At 41.6% G+C, this 23,889-nt stretch overlaps 1 protein-coding gene across 4 annotated transcripts in view; it reads left to right on the top strand.

Moving 5' to 3' along the window:
- Positions 1 to 23,889, top strand: part of prkx (protein kinase X-linked) — a 138,867-nt gene that overhangs the window by 33,210 nt on the left and 81,768 nt on the right. For 3 of the 4 annotated variants that reach the window (XR_006311977.1, XM_043692400.1, XM_043692402.1), the window contains exons 2-3: positions 8,971 to 9,139; positions 15,461 to 15,724. Coding sequence is in view for 3 of the 4 variants with exons in the window: in XM_043692400.1 (XP_043548335.1) it covers positions 8,971 to 9,139; positions 15,461 to 15,724 (433 nt within the window). In the remaining variant the exon portion in view is untranslated. The remainder of the gene's footprint in view (positions 1 to 8,970; positions 9,140 to 15,460; positions 15,725 to 23,889) is intronic. The other variant, XM_043692403.1, reaches the window with a different exon arrangement.

The following is a 23,889-nucleotide window of genomic DNA, read 5'->3' as shown; positions in this document are numbered from 1 at the left end:
GCTTTCCCCTCGTCCACCTCCTTCGTCACCTTTTCAAAGAATTCAATAAGGTTTGTGAGGCATGACCTGCCCTTCACAAAACCATGCTGACTATCCTTGATCACATTATTCCTATCCAGATGTTCATAAATCCTATCCCTTACAATTCTCTCCATGATTTTGCCCACAACAGAAGTGAGACTCGCCGGCCTATAGTTACTAGGGTTATCCCTACTCCCCTTTTTGAACAAGGGAACCACATTTGCTATCCTCCAGTCTTCTGGCACTACTCCTGTAGACAACGAGGACATAAACATCAAGGCCAATGGCTCTGCAATCTCCTTCCTTGCTTCCCAGAGAATCCTAGGATAAATGCCATCAGGCCCAGGGGACTTATCTATTTTCACCCTTTCCAGAATTTCCAACACCTCTTCCCTACATACCTCAAAGCCGTCCATTCTAATTAATTGTGACTCAATATTCACATCGGCAACAATGTCCTGTTCCAGAGTGAATACTGATGAAAAGTATTCATTCAGTGTCTCCCCAAGGATGTTTAAGGATGTAGTGCAAATCCCGTGGGTTGCTTTGTTCTTGATGATGTCAAGCTTCTTAAGTGCTTTTGGAACTACGCTCATCCAGGTAAGTGAGGGACGTTCAATCATACAGCCATAATCATCCATGCTGACCAGGTTTCCTAAACTGAACTAGTCCTGTTTGCCTGCTTTTGGCCCATGTTTCTCTCCACCTTTCCTATCCATATACCTGTCCAAATGCCTTTTAAATGCTGTAATTGTATCCACCTCTTTCACTTCCTCTGGCAGCTCATTCCAAAATGCATGACCTTCTATGTGGAAAATGTTACCCCTCCGGTCCGTTTTAAATCTTCCCCCCCCCCCCCCCCTCATCTTAAACCTGTGTCCCTTTGGACTTCACTACTCTGGGAAAAGACGTATGCTATTAGCTTATCACCTCAGCTTCCATCGCACTAGGGGGAAAAGGTCCCAGCCTATCCTTATAACTCAAACTTTCTAGTCTTGGTAGCATCCTTGTAAGACTTATTTGCACCCTTTCCAGTTTAATAATATCTTCCTTCTAGCAGGGTAACCAGAATTGCACACAGTACTCCAACTGTGGCCATACCAATGTCTTTTGCAACTGCAGCATGACGTCCCAATTCCTGTACTCAGTGCGCTGACCGATAAAGGCATGCATGCCAAATGCCATCTTCATCACCCTGTCTACCAGTGACACTGCTTTCTGGGAATAATGTACCTGCACCCCTTGATCTCTCTGTTCAACAACACTCCCAAGAGCCCTACCTTTAAATATGCAAGTGCTGCCCTGGTTTGTCTTGCCTAAATACAACACCTCACATTTGTCTGCATTAAACCCCATTTGTCTTTGTTCAGCCCACTGGTCCAGTTGATCAAGATCCAGTTGTACTCTTAGATAACGTTCTTCACTGTCCAGCATACCACCAACTTTGGTGTCATCCATAAATTTACTAACCATGCCTCCTGTATTCTCATCCAAATTGATTATATAAATGATGTACAACAGTGGACCCAGCACCAATCCTTTCAGCACACTGCTAGTAACAGGCCTCCAGTCTAAACAACAATCCTCTTCCATCATTTTTTGTCTCCTACCGTCAACCTGATTTTTATTCCAATTGGCTAGCTCTCTCTGGATCCCATATGACCTTACTAGCCAGCCTACCTTGTGGAACTTTGTTGAAGGCCATGTAGACAATGTCTACCACACTACTTTAATAATGGATCTCAATGGTCAACTTTTCAAATAAAACTCAAATCAAATTTGAGAGAGATGGTTTCCCATGCACAAAGCTGTGATGACTTTCACTAATCCGTCCTTCCCTTTCCTGTAGATCCTGTCTCAAACTCTTCTAACAACTTATTCAACACTGATGTTAGGCTCTCCAGTCTTTTCTTTCCTGAAAATCTTTCTTTAAATAATGAGAGAAAGTGAAAACTGCAGTTGCTGGAGAGTCAGTTGTAAAGTGTGCCGCTGGACAAGCGCAACAGATCAGGCAATATCCGAGGATCAGGTGAGTCAACGTTTCGGGCATAAGCCCTGTATCAAGAATGTTGGGAGCAGGGAGTGGGGATAAGAGATAAATAAGAGGGTGGAGGGTGCTGGGGAGAGGTAGTTGGGAAGGCGATAGGTTGTTGAGGAGCATGGAGTGGATAGGTGGGAAGGAAGCTGGATAGGTGGGACAGGTAAAGAGGGCAGTGCTGGGTTGGAGGAGGGAGATGTGGTTGTAGCAGTGGGTTTGCTTCAGGGCAGAGGGGATGAATGGGGTACAGTGGGAGAGGGACTCCGAGCCTTGTGGAGGCAGGAAGAGCATTAGCCATCCTCCAGTCTTCCAGCTCCACACCTGTGGCTGTCAATGATACAGATACCTCCACTGTGGGCCCTGCAGTTTCTTACCTAGTTTCCACAGGGGCAGTTCTTTTCAAACAGAGCATGGTGAGTGTTTGTTTGGAATAGGTTGCCAGAGGTAGAGGTGGAAGCAAATACAGTTCTGTCATTTAACAAACGTTTAGACAGGTACATGTTTGGGATGTGTGTGGATGGATAAGGACCAAACGCCTTAAAGTGGGACTAGTTTAATTTTGAAAACTGGGCGACATGGGGAAGTTGGGTCGAAGGGCCTGTTTCCATGCTGTAGACCTCTGTGATTCAACCTCCTGAATGAACGACAGTCTTTTGGGAGGCAGGAAGTGAGATGCTCGCTAGTAGCTAGCTTTTGTATCCAATGTGTTTATATGGCTGTTCCAGTTCAGTTTCTGATCAGTGGTTACCCCCCTAGGATGTGAGAATTCAATGATGGCGACATTATTCAATATCAAAGAGCAATGGTTTGACGGTCATGATCTGACATTTGTTTGGTATGAATTTTACTCACCATGTTTCAGCTCAAATTTGAATATTATTCAGGTCTTGCTGCATTTGGAGACAGACTGGTTCAATGTCTGAGGAGTTGTCAAACATTGCGCAATCATCTGTACGCATACAAACTGCCTTAGCGTCATCTAACCACAGTGCTGCAAGAGGGAGCAAGAACATGTGATATTCCATCATTTCCTGTGATGCATACACCCTTATTACCCTATCACAGCACAACTTAATCACCAACTTCACAAAGCTGCTGCCTGTATTATATATTGGAACGTTTTACAAATGAACCACGTTCACCGACTCCCCCTTTATTAATTCTTCTAGTTACGTCCTTGAAAAAAATCCTGTAAGTTTGTCATGCATCCTGATCTTTTCACAGTTTTCCAAGTGCTCTGCTAGTAACTCTATTGAAATGGACCCTAGCATTTTTCCTAACACTGATGTAGGGCTCATCAGTCTATAATTCTGTGATTTCTCTCTGCCTTATTTTTATACCGTGGGCGGCACGGTGGCACAGTGGTTAGCACTGCTGCCTCACAGCGCCAGAGACCCGGGTTCAACTCCCGCCTCAGGCGACTCTCTGTGGAGTTTGCACATTCTCCCCGTGGCTGCGTGGGTTTCCTCCCACAATCCAAAAATGTGCAGGTTAGGTGAATTGGCCATGCTAAATTGCCCGTAGTGTTAGGTGAAGGGGTAAACGTAGGAGTATGGGTTTGGGTGGTATACGCTTCGGCGGGTCGGTGTGGACTTGTTGGGCCGAAGGGCCTGTTTCCACACTAAGTAATCTAATCTAATTTAAACATGCTCTTGATAAGTAGTGGTGTTGCATTAGCTGCCCTCCAATCCTTAGGAACTGTTCCAAAGTGTAGAGAATCTTGAAAGTTTACCATCAAAGCATTCAATGCTTCTGGGGCCACTTTCTTAACTACTCTAGGAGTACTTCCCTGTGTAATGCTAAATTGAACACTTTGTCCCTCCCCACTGTCTAATTTCATTCCCTCTATTGTGACAAATCTAATGGTGTTAAACAGGGCTTTTGAGAGTGCCATTCCTCTTCATGTTCTGTCCACCATGTTGTCTGATACCTTCCATGGTGGTGATCCTGACTTCGGTCAGATATCGCTTGGATGGGAAGCAGCTAAATCTGAAACTCCAAGCAAAGACCAAGGTTTTCAAGACTATGCTTTGATTTCCCATTGACTAATTGTTTACTTGCTGCTGGTTCCATGCTGAATGTGCCACAGTATGTCAAAATTATGATAATGTTGTTGTTTTCCCTCTGCTTTGTAAGATTTCCTTCCTACATTGGGTGTTTGCCAGTTCTGGAAAAGGGTAGTGTGTGGAATGCTGGAACACCAGCACACCCACTCAGGAAAATCTCAACATCAATGACATGTACCTTAGGCTATCTGGACTTGGGTTTTCATCTGCCTGTCCCCTCCCAATGGAGCCCCCACCTCACCAGTGGAATAGCAGGGCAAGCACATGTAAACAGCTTATGACGCTTATTGAGAACAAGACAGTCAGCATCAGGAGAAGTCGACATTTCTGGTGTAACCCTTCTTCAGGGCTGGGGGTGGGTGTGGTGGGCAGCTGCAGATAAAGGGCGTGGTGGGTCAGGGTGGCTAATTGGGAATAGGTGAAGACAGGTAGAGGGTACAACCTAATTGACCAGTGGGAAGAATGAATTTGGTGACACGGAGCAGTGGAAGGGATGGAAGGGGCTGGGAAAGGAGTCGGGGGATACCTGTCTTTATCTATCCCCACGTCACCACCCCTGCCCCCGCCACCCCTTTTATCTGCCGCTCCACCCACACCTGCCCCTAGCCGTGAAGAAGGGTTATACCCGAATCTCAATTTAGTTAAACCAAGACTGGTCACCAAAGACTTGACCAGATAGCTTAGTGGCTCAATCCCAAAAGACAATATCCACCAAATAAAAAAATGGTACTGTCTTTATCAAAAAGTAAAGGAATTTCAACTACACACGATAGAAATGTTCGTTTCAAAGAACGCCATGAGTCTTTGGAACTTCCTTCCTCAAGAGACAGTACAAGCAGTGTTTGAATTTTTTTTAACTGGAGGTAGATTCTTGATAAGGGAGTGTAAGGTTATCACAGGCAGGAATGTGAAATAATCAGATCAGCTGTAACCTTATTGAATGGCGGAGCAGGTTCAGGAGACTGAGTGACTCATTCCTGCTCTAAATTCATTTGTTTTATCAAGTGGAGAGAAATTTAAGCAGAGGCAATCCTGAACTAGTGATCTGTCCAAAACTCAGTGATTTGCGGTATCCTATCCTGTGTTCAATAGTATCTTTGCAGTCATCTGTATATCATTGGAATGCAATGGAATTCTTAAGACGACAAACATAGCCACCTTTGCCTTAAGGGATGAGTAAGATTATCATTTTGAGATTAATTTAATTCCCCCCTATTTTCCTCTAACCTTTTCTTCTCACAATGCAAGACTATGGTGATATTAATAGCATGGTGATAGATTATTTTGCTGGCACTAGTTTTAGTAGACTTGATAGAGGGCTAGAGGAGGTTAGAGATAATGAGAGATGAGACCAAGCAGGGATTTAATTTTGAGGGTGATCTTTAAGTTGACACTGTTTAACAGTAAACCACTGTGGATCAGTCATCAGAGTATCACAGTGTGAATGGGATTTGGCAGAAGTTAAGACATTGGGATCAGAATTTTAGATAATACCAAGTTTATGCAGAATTGTCCAACAGGATTTCAGTTCTTTCCAACAGTGTTCAACATTCATCAATCAAGACTTAGGCTGTCAATACCAGATCCAGAATAATAACTTCAAAAGGATTTTGTAATTTGTTCGTCAAAGAACTCTGTTGTATACAAACTCAAAGGATGGTGACAATCTGCTAACTGAAATAGTGTGCTCCAGTTTATTTTAAAAACAAATTGAATCAAGAGTGAACTGTTGCTATTTTATCAGAGTTGAAATATTATGGCTACTTGGAAGGAAAAGAATCAACAAATCTGAGTCTTGACCCCTACCTTCTGACTTTTGCCTTACTTAACACTATCCTCTCCTATTTTTGAACTAGTGTCCACGCATTTAATAGATCCTCTGGCTAATAGCCATCCTCCTGTAATTTCTCCTTTGAAAGCAGCAGCATACACCTCTTTTTGGTCAGTGATTTTAGTTATTCGGACGATGGCTGAACACAATACTGAACTTCCCTTGCCTGTCTAGATTGCCCAATTTGATTCTCCTTGCAACTATGCCTTATTGCTCAATGCTCACATACATCAGCTGTTTTCTCGAAAACCTTTGTCAGCTGGGCAAAAACCAATTTCTGTAATTAACATACATCCTGTCACTAAATTCACTGAAAAGCTTTGGTCACTTTTGAAGATTGATCCAGCTTTCACAGTGGATCGGTGAATGTCCTGCAGGTTTTGATACAGATGTATTCATAAAAAGCAATAATAAAGAAAATAACAGGTGGTGTGTTTTTATTTGTTTCTTTGTTTCAGCTTTCAGTTCGATTAGAAAGCTAACAATTGAGCTATCATCTGATAAATAAAGTTAAGTTCTGATTGACGTGTGATTCCTGTGTGCCAAATAGTAACATGGTTGCTTCGTCCATGCTCAGTTAGGGACAGCTGACAAATAACAGTTTTTTAAGTGAGACCCATACTCATTCATTGTTTCAGTTTGAACTCCAGCTTTGTGGTATTGTTTCATTTTCTGTTTGTGGCTGATTTGCCACATGTGGTGAGCATTTTGGACACCAGGGGCTAAAATGTGGAAAGCCTTCTGGAAGTGCAGTAGAATAACTCAGTTTGGTGATAACTAATGGAATGGAAAAGAGTTTTAGCATCACAGCTGAGGCTGTGGTGGAGTTGGATAATGTTATGGAGATGAAAACAGGCAACATAGTGATGGCATTTAGAAAACAGCAAGTCACTTTGCCTCAAAGCCAATACCATTTGATAGGCAAAGCATGCAAGAATGTCTATCTTGAACTGTTTAAAGGTATCTGTGTTGACCAGTGCCCATTTATCTGCCAAACCAAGTTGCCCAATCTAGGTTTGTTTTGGCTTATTGCATATTGATTGCCATATTTTGCATTAGATCCGTTTATCACCTACAAACATGGATATGTTAAACTGAGAACTTGCAGAATTCGACAGAGCAGCTCACAGCCAATGAAAAACATTTGAATGTTATGACTGTTACCAAAAGCATATTGTTGGAAGGAGGAAAGCTTAACGAATTTGCACACAGCAAGGTCCCACAAATTGAAATGTTTTTGGCAATATTATAATTAAGGGATAAATGTTGGTCAGGACTTCAGCAATATCTGTTTGTTTATGTGAATAGTGATCCCAACAAGGATCCCTGTGGGCTGCTTCTAGCAATTATTTTCCACTATGACAGTTTTTACACCCTTTGCTGCTACCACTTAGCCATTTGCCAAACTAAGTTACGATTTTCCTTGTAAGCATTCTGCTATATTGCAATATTAAATAGTTTTTTGAAGTCTATCTTGGTTGACAACACGCACCGTTATCCATCAGATATTTAATACTTTTTAAGAAATCCAGTAACTTCATAAAAATAACTTAATCTGGCTGCTTAATCTCCAATACTGATATAGTTTATGACTGCTGTTGCTAAGTAGATTTTTTGCAGAGATGTTTTGTTTTCCACTGAAGGAAATGAGATTTAGCATACTCAGTTGAAGAGAAGCAGAACGTGTCCCACAAATAAATTGTTTCTGAATTGATTAACTTAAATGCTAGCTGATTCAATTTAACATTGTTTTTCATGGAAAACCCAAAGATTTGCATTTATAGCCAATAATTAACAGAAAGCAAATTGGTGTAGCTATGGCATGATGGAGGAAACATTTGCATGATGGCATCCAGTTGCTCAAGGGTGATTACTAGTCCAAAGATCAAAATTTGCACACTATGTTCCGCATCTAAGTTCAAATCCTCTATTCTTTTCAGTTATCAACCCCTTCTAAGTTTAAAGGATGTCAGAGAAAGCTGATGATTTGGAAATATTAAAAACTACTATGTAAAAACTTTTAAGAGTCGTGGTTGGAACTCGCTCATGGAATGTGTGAAGTTTGATTTATTATTAACACTGACCTCTGCAATGGGGAAAGTCTAGTCAGTTCCTGACTTGATAGCTTATATTAATCACAGGCTATTTAGAAGCATTTTATCATTTATACTTGTTGTTCATTTGTTGAATTGTGGGAAAGCCAATACTTGTAATTTTATTAGTGAAATCAATTGTGGATCTCGCGCAACAGCAAGTTATGAGGTCTAGTCATTTGTGGGCTAACACAAGCAAATTAAATCGCAATTGTTTTTTTAATTTCCTTTAACAAATAATCAACACGTCTCTGATTCCACATTACCCAGTTGCACCTTAATCAGGGCAATAAACCACAGCTTTCCTGCATCACTGGAGCATCATAAAATGATTCTGCCACTTTGCACCTTTCTGAAATGGTCACTGATCTTTCGAGAATGTGAATGGTGGTCTGACCAAGCTGCTTTCAATAGTTCATGAAGGAGCTACTGTGAAAGTTTAAAATAGAAAACATTTTTCTTTGTTCACGTTAACTTGCTTATCATTACCCGCTTTCATTCACTTTATTTTTGCATTGTCACATACTCAAAGTTTATTGTTTTGCTTTTTAAGTGGTGTTAATACAACTATATTTCTTTGAAGCATTGAATCAAAATACTTGGACCAATAAGTGTTGCATTTACTGTTTAAGGTGTGAAATGTATTCTTGCCGTGAAGGTGTTTTCGGTTAAGTGAATTTTATGTAATTTTGGTACTTGCATTTGAATAATTATTTGAAAGCAGAAAACGTTCTACCATTTGGATGTGTAGTTATTAATGTGATGATCAATTGACTAATGTTGTTGAGATACATGCTCAATGCAAAGTTTTCAATATAAGCTGCAAATAATTTGCAAATTGCTGCTTGGGCTTGTCAAGTGTCGGTAAGGTTTCAGTTGAATGCAGGTTATATTGTTTCTCCTTCTTTATTCTGTTTGCAGGGACTGGAACATTTGGACGAGTTCTGCTAGTCAAAGACCAGAAGACCAGAGAATACTGTGCTTTGAAAGTGATGAGCATTCCTGATGTAATCCGGCTTAAACAGGAACAGCATGTGCATAATGAGAAAAGTATCTTAAGCGAGATCCGCCATCCATTTCTTATAAGGCTGTAAGTAGGCTTATGTTTACTGAAGATGATTTTGTCTGACTAATACAGTACGTTAATTAGACTCATGCATTGTTTAGACAGTATTGCTTGTTTAAATTTCTCTCCTACATGGATAGCTGAGTTTACGTATAGTTTTTAATTAAATCACTAGATTTTTAAATCCTTACTGAGCTCCAGCCTTTGTTTTCCAATAATGCCATGCTGGGAATGGGTTTTAGATATTGCTGGATGTGGAAAAAAAATTGAAAACATTTAACACCTCTTCAGCATTAGAAAAATTGCCATTGCATGGAAATGTTGCATGCTAAAAAGAATGTTTGAGGTCTATATTGGGTGTAGCCTCTTCTAATGTCAAACCAGCTCAAGATTTGTCATTAATTTGCAGTAACAACAAGTTATATTTGCATCGGGTCGGAATATGATGATAGTACAAATTTTTATATTTCTGCCTTTCTCTAATTCTCTACACAAAAATGCATCTTTATGAAAACACAAGTTAAGAGTAGGCCATTCAAGCCTGCTTTGTCATTCACTATAATCATGGCTGATCGTCTAACTCGATAGTTTGATCCTGTTTGTCCTCCTTATCCTTTGATCCCTTTATCCCCAAGTGCTAAATCCAACTTTGAAATCATTGTATTTTGGCCTCAATTGCTGAGGAGTGGCAGGGAAACTATAGGATGAATAGCACTCATAGGTTTAAGGTGAGACGGGAAAGATACAAAAGGGACCTAGGGGCAACTTTTTCAGAGTCTGGTGCGTGTACGGAATGGGCTTCCAGAGGAAATAGTGGAGGCTGGTGCATTTACAATTTAAAAGGCATGAGGATGGGGACAGGAATAGGATGGATTTTGAGGGATGTGGGCCAAATGCTAACAAATGGGACTAGATTAATTTGACGAGTTGGACTGAACGATCTGTTGCTGTACTGTATAACTCTTGACTCTGGTAACAAATTCTACATGCTAATTACTGTCTTGGTGAGTAAATCTCCTCATCTCAGTCATAAATGTTGACCCCCATATCCTCAGTCTTCATCCTCTGCTTTGTGTATTTGCTGTCATTGTCCTCTGTCTCGGCCTGTTAGAATTTTACAAGAATTCCAAAAATTAGCTGTATTGTCACATGTACTCGTGAGTACAGTGAAGAATGTATAAGTTGCTCCTTACAGCGCCATATTAAATACCAAGGTCCCTAGGTTCAGATTAGGTACAAATTCTTAGGGACAAAAGGTTAAGAAAAATAATGAAATAAAAAGTCAAACAATAAATTAGAAAAATAGAGAAAAGTTCAGAAAACACTCCTTCCAACCTAGACGGTGCACGGCTTCACGTTCAAGCTGAAAGTGCCGAGAGTCTGATTTCAGACTGAGGCCGGGCATCTCTGCTGACTTTGACCCTGGAAATCGCCGATGCCACTCAAGGACGGGAGGTACAAATGAAAAAAGTGAGAAGGGAGCAAAAAAGAAATGGACAGAGTGGGCGAGCTCTGGCTCAGGAGTCTTACTCTACTGCCTGACAGAACATAGAAACATAGAACAGTACAGTATAGTACAGGCCTTTTGGGGTCTCTATGTTGTGCTGGCCTTTTATCCTACTCTAAGATCTGACTAACCTACATACCCTCCATTGTACTAACTTCCATGCGCCTATTCCAAGAGTCGCTTAAATGTCCCTAGTATATCTGACGTATTACCACCGCTGCCTGTGTATTCCATGCACTCACCCTTGACATCTGCCCTAAACCTTCCTCCAGTTATCTTAAAGTTATGCCTCCTTGTGATAGACATTTCCGTCATAGGAAAAGGTCTCTGTCTATGCCCCTCAACGTCTTGTAGACCTCTATCAAGTCACCTGTCTTCTTCCTTTGCTCCAATGAGAAAAGCCCTAGCTCCCTCAACCTTTCTTCAGAAGACATGCCCTGCAGTCCAGGCAGCATCTTGGTAAATGTCCTCTGCACCATCTCTAAAGTTTCCACATCCTTCCTATAATGAGGCTGAACACAATATTCCAAGTGTGGTCTAACCAGGGCTCTATAGCGCTGCAGCATAAGCTTGTGGCTCCTAAACTCAATCCCTCTGCGAATTAAAGCCAATGCACATACGCCTTCTTAACAACCCTAACAAACTGAGTGGCAACTTTGGACCCCAAGATCCCTCTGTTCCTCCACACTGCCAAGAATCCTGCCTTTAACCCTGTATTGTGCATTCAAATTCGGCCTTCCAAAGTAATGACTTCATACTTTTCCAGTTTGAACTCCATCTGCCACTTCTTAGCCAAGTTCTGCATCCCGTCAATGTCCTGTTGCAACCTACAACAGCCCTTCACACTATCCACAACTCCTCCAATCTTTGTGTCATTGGCAAACTTACTAACCCACCCTTCCACTTCCTCATCCAAGTCATTTATAAAAATTTCAAAGAGCAGAGGTCCCAGAACCAATGTCTGTGGAATACCACTGGTCACTGAGTTCCAGGCTGAATACTTTCCATCTACCATCGCCCTCTGTCTTTTATGGGCTATTCAATTCTGTATCCAGACAGACAGGTTTCCCTGTATCCCCTGCCTCCTTAGTTTCTGAATAAGCCTACCACGGGGAACCTTATCAAACGCTTTACTAAAATCTATGTACACCACATCCACTGCTCTACCTTCATCAACCTTAACCAACCTCCATGTTTCTGTTGTGCATTTCCGTGAAAACATCTGTTGCCATTTTATGCGCCCTAGTTCCTGCCTAATGGCATTGTAATTCCCCCTCCCCCAATTAAATACCTTCCCATATCGTCTGCTCCTATCGCACTCCAAGAGTATAGTAAAGCTTATGAAGTTGTGATCACTGTTACCGAAATCATCTCTACCTGAGAGATCTGACACGTGGCCTGATTTGTTGCAAAGTACCAAATCTAATGTGGCCTCCCCTCTACTCGGCCTATCTATACATTGCATCAGGAACCACTCCTGGGCGCACCTGACAAAAACTGCTCCATCCAAACTATTTGAACTAAGTATGTTCCAATCACTTTAGGGACGTTAGTCACCCATGAGAACAATCCTGTTATTTCTGCACCTTTCCAAAATCTGCCTCCCAATCTGCTCCTCCATGTCTCTGTTGCTACTGGGGGGTCTGCAGAAAATTCACAGTACAGGGACTGCTCCTTTCCTATTTCTGTCATCCCCCATACTGACACTGTAGACAAATCCTCCTTGACCATCTCCCTTTCTGCAGTTATGATGCAATCCCTGATTAGCAATGCCACTCCTACACCTCTTTCACCACCCTCCGATGCCTTTTGAAACATGTAAATCCTGGAACATCCAACAACCATTCCTGCCCCTGTGATATCCAAGTCTCTGTAATGGCCACACCATCATAGTTCCGAGTACTGATCCATGAACTGAGTTTGTCACCCTTATTCCTGATACTACTTGCATTAAAATAGACACACTTCAGCCCATCACACTGGCTACACTTTTGCCCGATCAAGTGCCTATCCTTCCACGTAGACTCTTTGCACACTGTACCTGGCTGTTCACTACTCCATCATCTGATCTGTAGATCAGGTTGCCACCCCATGCCAATCTAGTTTAAACCCTCCTGAAGAGCTCTGGCAAACCTCCTGCCCAGAACATTGGTGCCCCTCCAGTTCAGGTACAACCCATCCTTCTCATACAGGTCCCACTTTCCCTAGAAGGTATCCCAGTTATCCACATATCTGAAGCCCTCCCTCCTACACCAGCCTTCCCAGCCTCACAAGTACGTGGCACTGATAGTAGTCCTGAGGTTATTATTTTGCTCGTTCTGCCTTCTAGCTTCCAACCTAATTGCTTATACTCTCTTTTCAGGTCCTCCTCCCTTTCCCTACCTCTGTCATTGGTATCGATGTGTACCACAACTTCTGGCTACTCTCCCTCCCCCTTAACAATCCTGTAGAGTCGATCCGAGACATCCCTTACCCTGGCACCTGGGAGGCAACACGCCATCCGGAAGTCTCGCTCGCAACCACAATCTACTGTCTGACCCTCTCGCAATTGAATGCTCTATCGCTATTGTTCTCCTTTCTCCCCGCTTCCCTTCTGAGCCACAGAGCCAGGCTCAGTGTCAGAAACATGGCTGCTGTGCCTTTCCCCTGCTGGGTCATCCCCCTGCTCCCAAATCAGTAGACAAAATGATACACTTTTTATTGAGGGGAACAGCCACAGGGGGACCTCTGCACTGTCTGTCTATGCCCTTTCCATCTCCTGATGGTCACCCAGTTACCTTTATCCCGTAACTTGGGTATGACTACCTTTCTAGAATTCCTTTCTTATCACCACCTCAGCCTCCCGAATGATCTGAAGTTCATCCTGCTCCAACTCCTGTTCCCTAATGCGGTCTGTGAGGAGCTGGAGTTGGGTGCACTTCTCGCAGGTGAAATTAGTAGGGACACCAGTGGTGACCCTTACCTCCCACCTCCTGCAAGAGGAGCATGCACCTGCCCTAGCCTTCACACCCTCTGCATTAAACAGCTGAGAGATTAAATAGATGAGGGAGAGAAAACCCAAAAAGGTCTGACCTTACCAAGCCTCCACACATGTGTACTGTCTCTGGATAAGCCAAAGCTGAAATATATCAGTTTATTTGCCCAGCAATCCCAGTGTCCGCATCCATTACTGTTGAGCCTTCACTCCGCCTATTCGTGAGGTAAGTTCTCACCGCTCCTGCTGCAAAATGGAGAGCCCCTGTCAGTCTTCTGAATCTAGCAAATATAATCTTAACTGATTTAACCTCTCCTCAGATGTCAGTCCTCTCATCCCAAGAACTGTGTGGTAATCCTTTGCTGTACTCTGCTCTATCATACAAACATTTTTCCACGGATAGGGTTACCAAAACTGCAAGCAATATTCCAGGTGTGGTCTTACCAAGGGCCTTGTACAATTGCAGCAACTCCTCCCTGTTCCTGTACTCTAATGCCATCATTCTGAAGGCCAACATGTCCTTTGCCATCTTTATACCTGTATGCTTACTTTTAGCAATTGCTGTATGAGGGCATTCAGCTTTCTATGCACATTCCTCTCTCTAAATTTATTGCCATTTTAGGTGGTAATCTGCCTTCCCGTTTTTGTTACCAAGTATTTCCATGTCTTGAGGTAACTCCAGTTGGACACTTATGCAATATTGTGCCTGGGTTTTTGTATTGGGCTTTGGCAACTGGTAGCTGGGGCTACTCCTGTCCTATGAACTACAGGTTACAACATACAAGGGATAGGAGCAAGAGTAGAACATGCTGGCTTGTCAAGTCTGTTCCATTGTTCATTATGACCAGAGCTAACCTTGACTCTGCTCTATTTCCCTGCCTTGAATGTATGAGAGACTAAAAATCTGTCTAAAATAAAACAAAGAACTACATTTGCTGGAGATTTAAAACATGGAAAAACAGAAACAGCTGGAAGAACTCAGCAGACATTACAGCATCTGTGGAGAGAAAAGAGAGTTAATGTTTTTGAGTCCAATGATCCTCCTTCAGAACTGACAGCATCATATTTTTAGTGATGTGGGTTGGAGGTGGGGAGATGGTGGAGAAAAGTGAATGGTTCGGTGGAGATGGTGCCCAGAGAAAGAGAAGAAAAGAAAAGGTTAATCTAAGGAATGGAGATAGTAAGGCAGGGAACAGAAGAAACTTAGAAAGGTGTTAGTAAGGGCTATGAGTGAGTGAAAATGGGTTGGCTGTGCCCATGTCATACCAGGATGTGAGGTGTAGGGGTGGATAATAAATGTCAGAGGAGGTGTTCATGCTCTGAAATGATTAAATTCAATATTGAGTCCTCAAGGCTGTAATGTCCACAAGTGGAAAATGAAGCGTTATGTTTTGGCTTGCATTGACCACTGCAACAGAATTGAGATAGAATCATTGTCAAGCTAACATAATGGTGGGTTGTCAAAGTTGCAAGCACCTAGAAGCTGGGGATCATTTTTATGGACAAGTGTAGGTGTTTGGAAAGCGGTCACCCAGTTGGTGCTCTCTATAAATCCAAATACGAAATGAGAAGTAGTAGAGGAAAAGTATTCGGAGAATGAGTGACTGCTTTGTGGTTTTTTATACTGTTGTCCAGTCATTTGACCTATCTGTATCTCTTTGAAACGTTTGTGTCCTCCTCATGACTTGCGTTTCCAACTAGCTTTGTACTATCAGCAACACAAAAATAATGGGTTGTTTTCTATTGTAAGAAGCTAGAGAATTTGCTGTTGGATCTGATTTAACAATTTGCTTATTTTCAGTGTAACAGTAGTTAGTGGTCTTAATTAATGGTCATTTTTCCCATCTAATAATTTTATCAACAGATACTGGACGCATCATGATGAACGGTTTTTATATATGTTGATGGAATACGTGCCTGGAGGAGAACTGTTTTCTTACTTACGTAATCTTGGACGTTTCAACAATAGTTCTGGACTTTTTTACTCTGCAGAGATTGTGTGTGCAATAGAATATCTACATGCCAAAGATATAGTTTACAGAGACTTAAAGCCTGAAAATATTCTACTGGACAGAGAAGGTCATATTAAGCTTACTGACTTTGGATTTGCAAAAAAACTTGTTGACCGGTGAGTCCTCTTTACCCTTGCTTAACTAATTGATCATAAAAGTGTCTGCCCACTTTTATACCATTTTGTGCAATGGAGCAAGCTATGTTGGAACTCTGGTCTGTTTCCAGGCTGTACAATGCTCTTAATTTGTAAGCAAAATAACAGTCCATGCTTCATTTCTGTTGTTGCTTTAAGTCAGTGTTCTGAAATTTCATTTTGAGGTTGTCCTCCAATATATAAAATAATTCTTCACTCTGTGTTAAATAGCTCAGGATTTGATAAAATAATGTATTAGACATAAAATGCTTTGTCTGGAAAATAACCAATTGAGTTAGAAATTTATTCCAGTTTCTGACTAAATGCTATGTATTAGAGTTGAATGCCACAGGCTTGGAAAGTCCCGGGTTGGGTTGAATTCAGTTGATGTATTTGGCCTTGCTACTGTTAGACTGAGTAAAAGGAAGGATGATCTTGGTGTTTATTATTGATTGATGTTTAAGGACTGCTATTCATGTAGAACAGGATTGAGCTCAGCCTGGCCTGACACTTTGAATGTAATTTTTCCATTAACTATAGATTAAAGAACCAGAATTATGAAGAGTCAGTGCTGTGGGCTAGACTTCCTGCCAGTGTGTTTTTCTCTCCAAACTATTGATGAAAAAATGAGAAAATGCAAAGGCTCTATGGCAAAGTTCGTATGAGTTACTGGTCTAAACCAGTGAGAGTTATGTTGAGTTTTAAACTTCGAAGTGTTCTAAATTAATTTTGAATAACTGCAAACATAGCTGGTTCAGACCCTAAAGCAGTGTTTTTGATTGCATGACCTACATAAGGCTTAAATTGGGAATTCATGGGTGGCTAATTACATTTTTGGTGATTAAGTCAAAAATGGACTGGTGGGCTTAGTTAGGAGTGCACTCTTGTTAATGATTTTCTTGGTGTGTGTATTTTTTGATCAATGTGCGTGCTTTCATTACTTGCTTACTAGCCGTTGGTTATCTTCTAAATTGGTACAGATTACCAATCAAGGGCATTGTGGTAGTAACAATAATTCCTGGCTTTTCACATTCCATGAATGAATAAAAGTAAACAGGTGAACTGGAAACACCAGTAAGATAAGTATGAACAAGAAGGCTCAATGTAGCTGGTTGAAACAGTTGGCAATGACAGTTACAGCCCACCAGAGGAAACACAGCTGAATTAGTACCTAGTAGCTTTCAAAGGGCGGGTAGTATCTGATGTACTTAACGGGCTTTTCAGCAAACTTGGCAATGGCTCTGTTGAAGTTTAAAGTACTGCTTACAACAGCTGGACCAAACGCTTGAAGCTGTCCAAGATTTTTTTTTTCTCCCCTTTTATTAATCTTTCCTGGGATACAGTGTATAGTGGTAATATCACTGGGTGAGTAATCCAGAACACCAGTTAATATTCTGAGGACATAGCTTAATGATGACCATACTGTCAAGTTGGTTACCTTTTTAAAACCCATCTGGTTCACTAATGTCCTCTAGGAGAGGAAATTTGCTATCCTTACCTGGTCTGGTCTACATGTGGTAACAGACCATCCAGTCTCAGAACTCCATCACTGTTCCTTCACTATTGCTTGGTCAAAATCCTGGAACTTCCTGCCAAATAGCATGATGGATGCATCTCCACCACATAGACTGCAATCCTTCAAGAAGGCAGCTGAATATCTTTCTAACAACCGATTTGGATTGGACAATAAATGCTGACCTATGTGACGCCCATATCACATGATTTAAAAAAAAAAATTATTCACAAGATGTGGGCATCGCTGCCTAGCAGAGCATTTATTGCCTATTACCCCCAGAGGGCAGTTAACTGTCAACCACATGGATGTGGATCTGGAGTCACACATAAGCCAGACCAGGTAAGCATGGCAGTTTCCATCTGGACGTTAGTAAACCAGATGGGTTTTTTCCAGCAATCAACAGTAGATTCATGGTCATCATTTGACACTTAGTTCCTGGCTTTTTTTTACTGAATTCAAATTCCACAATCTGACATGGTGGGATTCAACCGGTGTCTCCAGAACATTGCCTGGGTTTATGGATTAACAGACAAAAAGTATGGCGCTGGCAAATCACAGCAGGTCAGGCAGCATCCGAGGAGCAGGAGAAATCGGTGTTTTGGGCATAAGCCCTTCATCAGGACGAGGGTTATGAAGGCCTTTTACAGCGCCTCACTTTTCGACTCTGATCTCCAGCATCTGCAGTTTTCACTTTCTTCTTTATGGATTGACAGTCCAGTGATTATACCACTGGGCCAACGCCTCCCCCATTTACAAAATTTAACAATTTACAAAACAAAAGAATGATAGGATTGGATAGGTATTTAGATTAGAGTGGTGTTGGAAAAGCACAGCAGGTCAGGCAGCATCCGAGGAGCAGGAAAATCAACATTTCGGGCAAAAGCCCTTCATCAGGAATGGATGGGGATTGGACAGGTTGTATTTGTCCTCCTTGTTGTGGACAGGACATTCCCCGGCAGTTTTCCACATTACCAGGTGGATGTCAGTGTTATGGCTATATTGGAACAGCTTTTCTATGGGCACAGCTAGTTCTGGAGAACACTTTTTCAGTATTGTAGCCAAAATATAGTTAGGCCCCATAGCCTTTGCAATGTCCAATGCATTCAACTGTTTCTTGATAGCATGAATTGAAATAACTGAAAACTGGCATCTGTGATAGTGGAGAATCTCAGGAGGCCACGATGAATCAGCCATTAAACCTATCTGTCTGAAGATTGTTGCAAATGCTTCAGCCTTGTCTTTTTAAAATTTAAACTAATATTTATGTTTAACAATTTGTATTTCTATTTAGTTATATTTATTTTATCTATTTGTATTTAATACATCTTTTAATGGAGAAAGACTGTAAGAAGCTGCAGCTTTCGAATAGGGATTTGGGTGTACTTGTGCAAGAAACACAAAGCTAGGACACAGGTGCAGCACATAATGGGGAAGGCGAGTAGAATGTTGGCCTTTATTTCAATGGGGTTGGAGTATAGATTTGGGAAATCTTACTGCAACTGTGCTGGTGAGACCATATCTAGAGTACTATGAGCAGTTTTGGTCCCCTTTGTTGAAGGAAAGATATTGTTTCATTGGAGGCAGTTCAGAGAAAATTCATGAGGATGATCCCAGTATGGAGGGATTGCCTTATCTGCAAAGGTTAAATATATTGGAACTCTACTCGCTGAAGTTTAGAAGAATGAGAGATCTCATCGAAACATATGTGATTTTTAAGGGGCTTGATAGGGTAAATGTAGAGAGGAATTTTTTATTCATTCATTGTATGAGGGCATCATGGGCTAGATCATTTACTGCCCATTCCTAATTGCCCAGAGGGCAGATAAGCGTCAGCCGCATTCTTTGATGTTTTCCCCTAGAAGTAAAGGATGCCAATTTAAGACGGAAATGATGGGGCATTCCTTCTCTTGAAGGGTTGAGTCTCTGCAACACCTTGCCAGAGAGTGCTTGTGTATACTTAAAGCTGAGATAGATGGATTCTCGATCAGTAAGCCAGAATGATGCTGAGAATACTTGTGGAGTCATATCCCCCAGGTAATTATTTAATTGTCTAACACCATTCACAGCTGGATGCAACATTACTGTAGTGTGAGTTGAGAATCCATATCCATGTTTAAGGACTTTGAAGGACACTGGAAACCATAGAGTTGTTTGGGTATTTTCTGAATTGAGCAGTATCATGTGATTTCTTGGAATTTTCAGTAAATGGGCTGTGACCCATAGGGTCATAGAAGTGTTCTGACACTGAAGGAGGTCATTCGGCACATCGTGCCTGTGCTGGCTTGTTAAATGAGTATAATTACCTAACCCATCTGCTATTTGCAGAAGTCAAACGTTTTTGTGCGATAAGCATCCTGCTGTTTTTCTGCAAATCAACTCCCATTCGCAAAACAGCTAAGCTAAGCAATAAGAGATGGCTTTTTTCTTTAATTATGGGGAGAAAAAAAACTACCTTTTGAGAAGATGAAGGGTCAAAGATCCCTCTAAACTATGCAGCCACTGGAAAGCCCTTTGCATCCTGGAGACATACACAGGTGGAGAAAAGATTGAAGGGAACATTGCCCTGGGCTATGCTAATTGTTTCCTAGCAACTCTTTTTGGCCTTGGAATTCTGTTATTGTGGACCCAGAAGTCAGAATAGTAATGACACCTTGAAGGTGCAAGAAGCTCCTAAATAATAGAATTTCCAGATGCCAGTGTTTCTTTCTATCTGTGAAAGACTGTGACCACTGAAGTCCAAGTTGTTTCAAATTAGCTGGATGTTTATCATCATTCTACGGCTGTCAGCAATTCATCTTTGTTGAAAGAAAATTTCAGGGGTCATGGGAAGTTAGCTTTATGAATGCTCAGTGTTGAGTGACAAGCAGTATTCAAAATTGATCCCTCAGCATAGTGTCAGAGCACACAATGTGATGGATCATATCCTGAATGTGAAGGTGGGGATTTATAATTAAGCACTGCTGTAGATACTATGATGAGGATCTGCATCAGACCGATGTAATGAGGACAAGATCAAGTAGTGCTTTTTCTCTTGTTGCCTTTGTCGCCATTTGCTAAAGGCCCACTTTAGTACAGGGACAGGTCAGTCAGTTGGGGTGCCACTGAGCACTCCTGGTAACCAACATGGAACTTCCTCACCTAGAGCAAATTCTGCACCCTTGTTTACCTTGGTATGCCCTGTCAAATTGTATTGAACATAGAGGAGAACTGATTAATTTGCTGAGTGATGGCAGTAGGTGGCAATCAAGTTTTCTTTGCCCATGCTTGACTTGAATTCATGAAACTTTATGGGGTCTGGAGTCAATATTACCATTCAGGTAATAGTCTATTTTGCTGTTACTCCTACCAAAATGTATGACTTAACATTTACTAACATTGTATTCCATCTGCCAGATCTTTGCCCACTCGCTCAATGTATCGGTGCTCCTCTGCAAAGTTCACAGTCCTCTGCGCACTTTGCTCTGCCACTCATCTTAGTGTCATTGGCAAATTTTGACACCGTACGTGTGGTCTCCAACTCCAAATCATCTATATTAATTGTAAATAATTGTGGTCCCAGCACTGATCCCAGAGACACACCATTAGTCACTGATTGCCAGCCAGAATAGCACTCATTTATCCCTACTCTTTGCTTCCTGTCAGTTAACCAATCCTCTATCCATGCTAATACTCTACCCCTAACACCATGCATCTTTATCTTATGTAGCAGCCTCGTGTGGCACCTTGTCAAAAGCCTTTGGAAATCTGGGTACACAACATCCATTGGGTCCCCATTGTTCACCTTGCTTGAAATACTTCGTAGAATTCCAAAAGACTTGTGAAGCATGACTAGCCGTTCATGAACCTACAATGGGGCGGTTTCTTTCGAGATGCGCTGCTATTTCTTCCTTGATAAGATGCTTGAGTGTATTCCCCACTACAGAGGTTAAGCTCGCTGGTGTATAATTCCCCATCTTTTGTCTCCTTTCCATTTTTAACAGTGATGTCACATTTGCTATTTTCCAATCTGCTAGGACTGCCCCAGAGTCCAGCAAATTTTGGAAAATTACCACCAGTCCACCTGCTATTTCTCCTGCCATCTCTTTTAGTACTCTGGGATGCATTCCATCAGGGCCAGGAGACCTATCTATCCTTAGCTCCATTAGCTTACCCAACACTAGCTCTTCTGTAATAATAATTGTTTCCAGGTCCTCACCTACCTTCGTCTCTTTGTCGCTTACTGGCATGTTAATAGTATCCTCCGCTGTGACGAGCGATGCAAAGTACCTCTTCAATGCCTCAGCCATTTCATCATAACCCATATCTAACTGCCCCTTCTGATCCTCGAAAGGACCAACATTTACTTTAGCCACTCTTTGTTTTATATATTTATAGAAACCTTTGTTATCTGTCTTCATATTCCGTGCTAGTTTTTTCTCATACCCTTTCTTACTTTTCTTTATAGCTTTTTTTGTGGTTTTCAGTTGACCTTTACAGTTTTCCTAATCTTCTAGATTCTTGCTGTGTTTAGTGACTTTATGTGCCTTCTCTTTCACTTTGATAGCCTGCCTTATTTCCTTGGACACTCATGCCACTGTTGGAATATTGCATGCAAGTCTGGTCTCCTTCCTGTCGGAAAGATGTTGTGAAACTTGAAAGGGTCCAGAAAAGATTTACAAGGAGGTTGCCAGGGTTGGAGAATTTGAGCTATAGCGAGAGGCTGAACAGGCTGGGGCTGTTTTCCCTGGAGCGTCGGAGGCTGAGGGGTGACCTATAGAGGTTTATAAAATTAATTAGGCAAAGTCTTTTCCCTGAGGTGGGGGCATTCAGAACTAGAGGGCATAGGTTTAGGGTGAGAGGGGAAAGATATAAAAGAGATCTACAGGGCAACTATTTCATAGAGGGTGGTGCATGTATGGAATGAGCTACCAGAGGAAGTGGTGGAGGCTATACAACTGCAACATTCAAGAGGCATTTGGATAGATATATGATTAGGAAGGGTTTGGAGGGATATGGGCTGGGTGCTGGCAGGTGGGATTAGATTGGATTGGGATATCTGGTCGGCATGGGCGGGTTGGACCGAAGGGTCTTGTTTCCATGCTGTACATCTCTATGACTCTATGGCAGGTTGCACCTCCCCTTACAGTCCTTCCTTCTCATTAGAGTATACTTTTGCTGAGCACTTTGAAAAATTTCTTTGAAGGTCCGTCAACTGTAACCACCACTGTTATTATAGAATCCCACAAAAGCTCTTAAGGTCTTCTTTTAGTTTTTGTCTCTCTAAAAATTTTTGGATTTTCTTTACACTTAATCTATTTCTCTAATTACTCTGTTCAGAGATGTTGTTACTCACCTCTGGGGCAGGTGGAACTTGAATCTGGGTCGCTCGGTCCTGGGGTAGGGAGACTACCACTGCACCACAAGAGGACCCCTCTAAAGGTCTGCTTTTACTTCCATCCTTGTTAATTGAATTCACATTTCACCTCCTGTCATCCTGGGATTCTAACCAATGTCTGTAGAACAATAGCCTGGATCTCTTGATGAGTAGTCAAGTGACAGTTCTTCATTTATCCTTCCTGTGGAGTACTTTAGGACATTTTGAGGTGGTAGAAAGCTCTCAATAAATTAAGGCTGTTCATTTGTTTAAGGTGGCAGTGCATAAATCATGAGCCTATGTATTTCTTTAACTTCTCATGTTAGAAAAATGTAGGTTTTTCAGTTTGTGGCATTTTGTCCTTTGCTTTTCATAGACAGTTTTGGGGACTCATATGGAAAATTCAACTACTCTGGATTGGTTGCAAGTTTCTGCTTGCACACTGAGCTGTGGAGACAAGTATTCATATAGATCCTCTGACAGAAGTATGAAAATATGTATAACCAATTTAAATAAAAATTATATGATGAGGGCAAGATGGCCAAAAGGCAGTTAATAATTAAGCATTTTACTGTTTGTCTGGAGTCACATGTAAGCCAGACCAAATCGAGGTGGCAGATTTCCTTCTCTTAAAAAACATTAGTGAATTAGATAGGATTTGACATCAATCGGCAGTGATGGCATGGTTGCCATTAGGCTAGCTTGTTTTTCCAGGGTTGTTTTTTTGTTGAATTCTGATTTAACCATCTGCCATGGTGGGATTTGAACTTGTGGTCTTAGAATCTTAGCTTGGGTTTCTGGTATAGTGACATTATCATGAGGCCACCTGTGTTCATTTCTGCTTACCATGTTTTTCTTTTTTTAAGTTTGTTTCCATGTAGCATTCTCGCTACATAGCATATCCTTCTTAGATTTATTTCAAAGCTTAAAAACAAACATTGTGTTGACCATGGAATGTCGACCAGTCGAAGTTGAATTGTCAATCAGTCGTTACCCTTTTCTTAACTTTTTTCATTTATCCATAAGATGTGGACTTCGCTTGTTGGCCAGCATTTATTTCTAGTTGCCCTTGAGGTGTTGATAAGATTCCTCCTTGAACTGCTGCAATTCACTTTAAGGCCGATCCACAATACTGTTAAGGAGAGATTTTGACCCAGCGACACTGAAGGAATTGCAGTATATTCCCAGGACAGGATGGAAACTTGCAGTGGTGGTGTTCCCATGTATCTGCTACCATTGCTCTCCTAAATGGTAGTAGTCATGAGTTTGGAAGGTTTT

This window comes from Chiloscyllium plagiosum, chromosome 6, assembly GCF_004010195.1.
Source record: "Chiloscyllium plagiosum isolate BGI_BamShark_2017 chromosome 6, ASM401019v2, whole genome shotgun sequence".
Lineage (NCBI taxonomy): Eukaryota > Metazoa > Chordata > Chondrichthyes > Orectolobiformes > Hemiscylliidae > Chiloscyllium > Chiloscyllium plagiosum.
The sequence above is the reverse complement of the archived record's forward strand: the minus strand, read 5'-3'. Positions and strand labels throughout refer to the sequence as shown.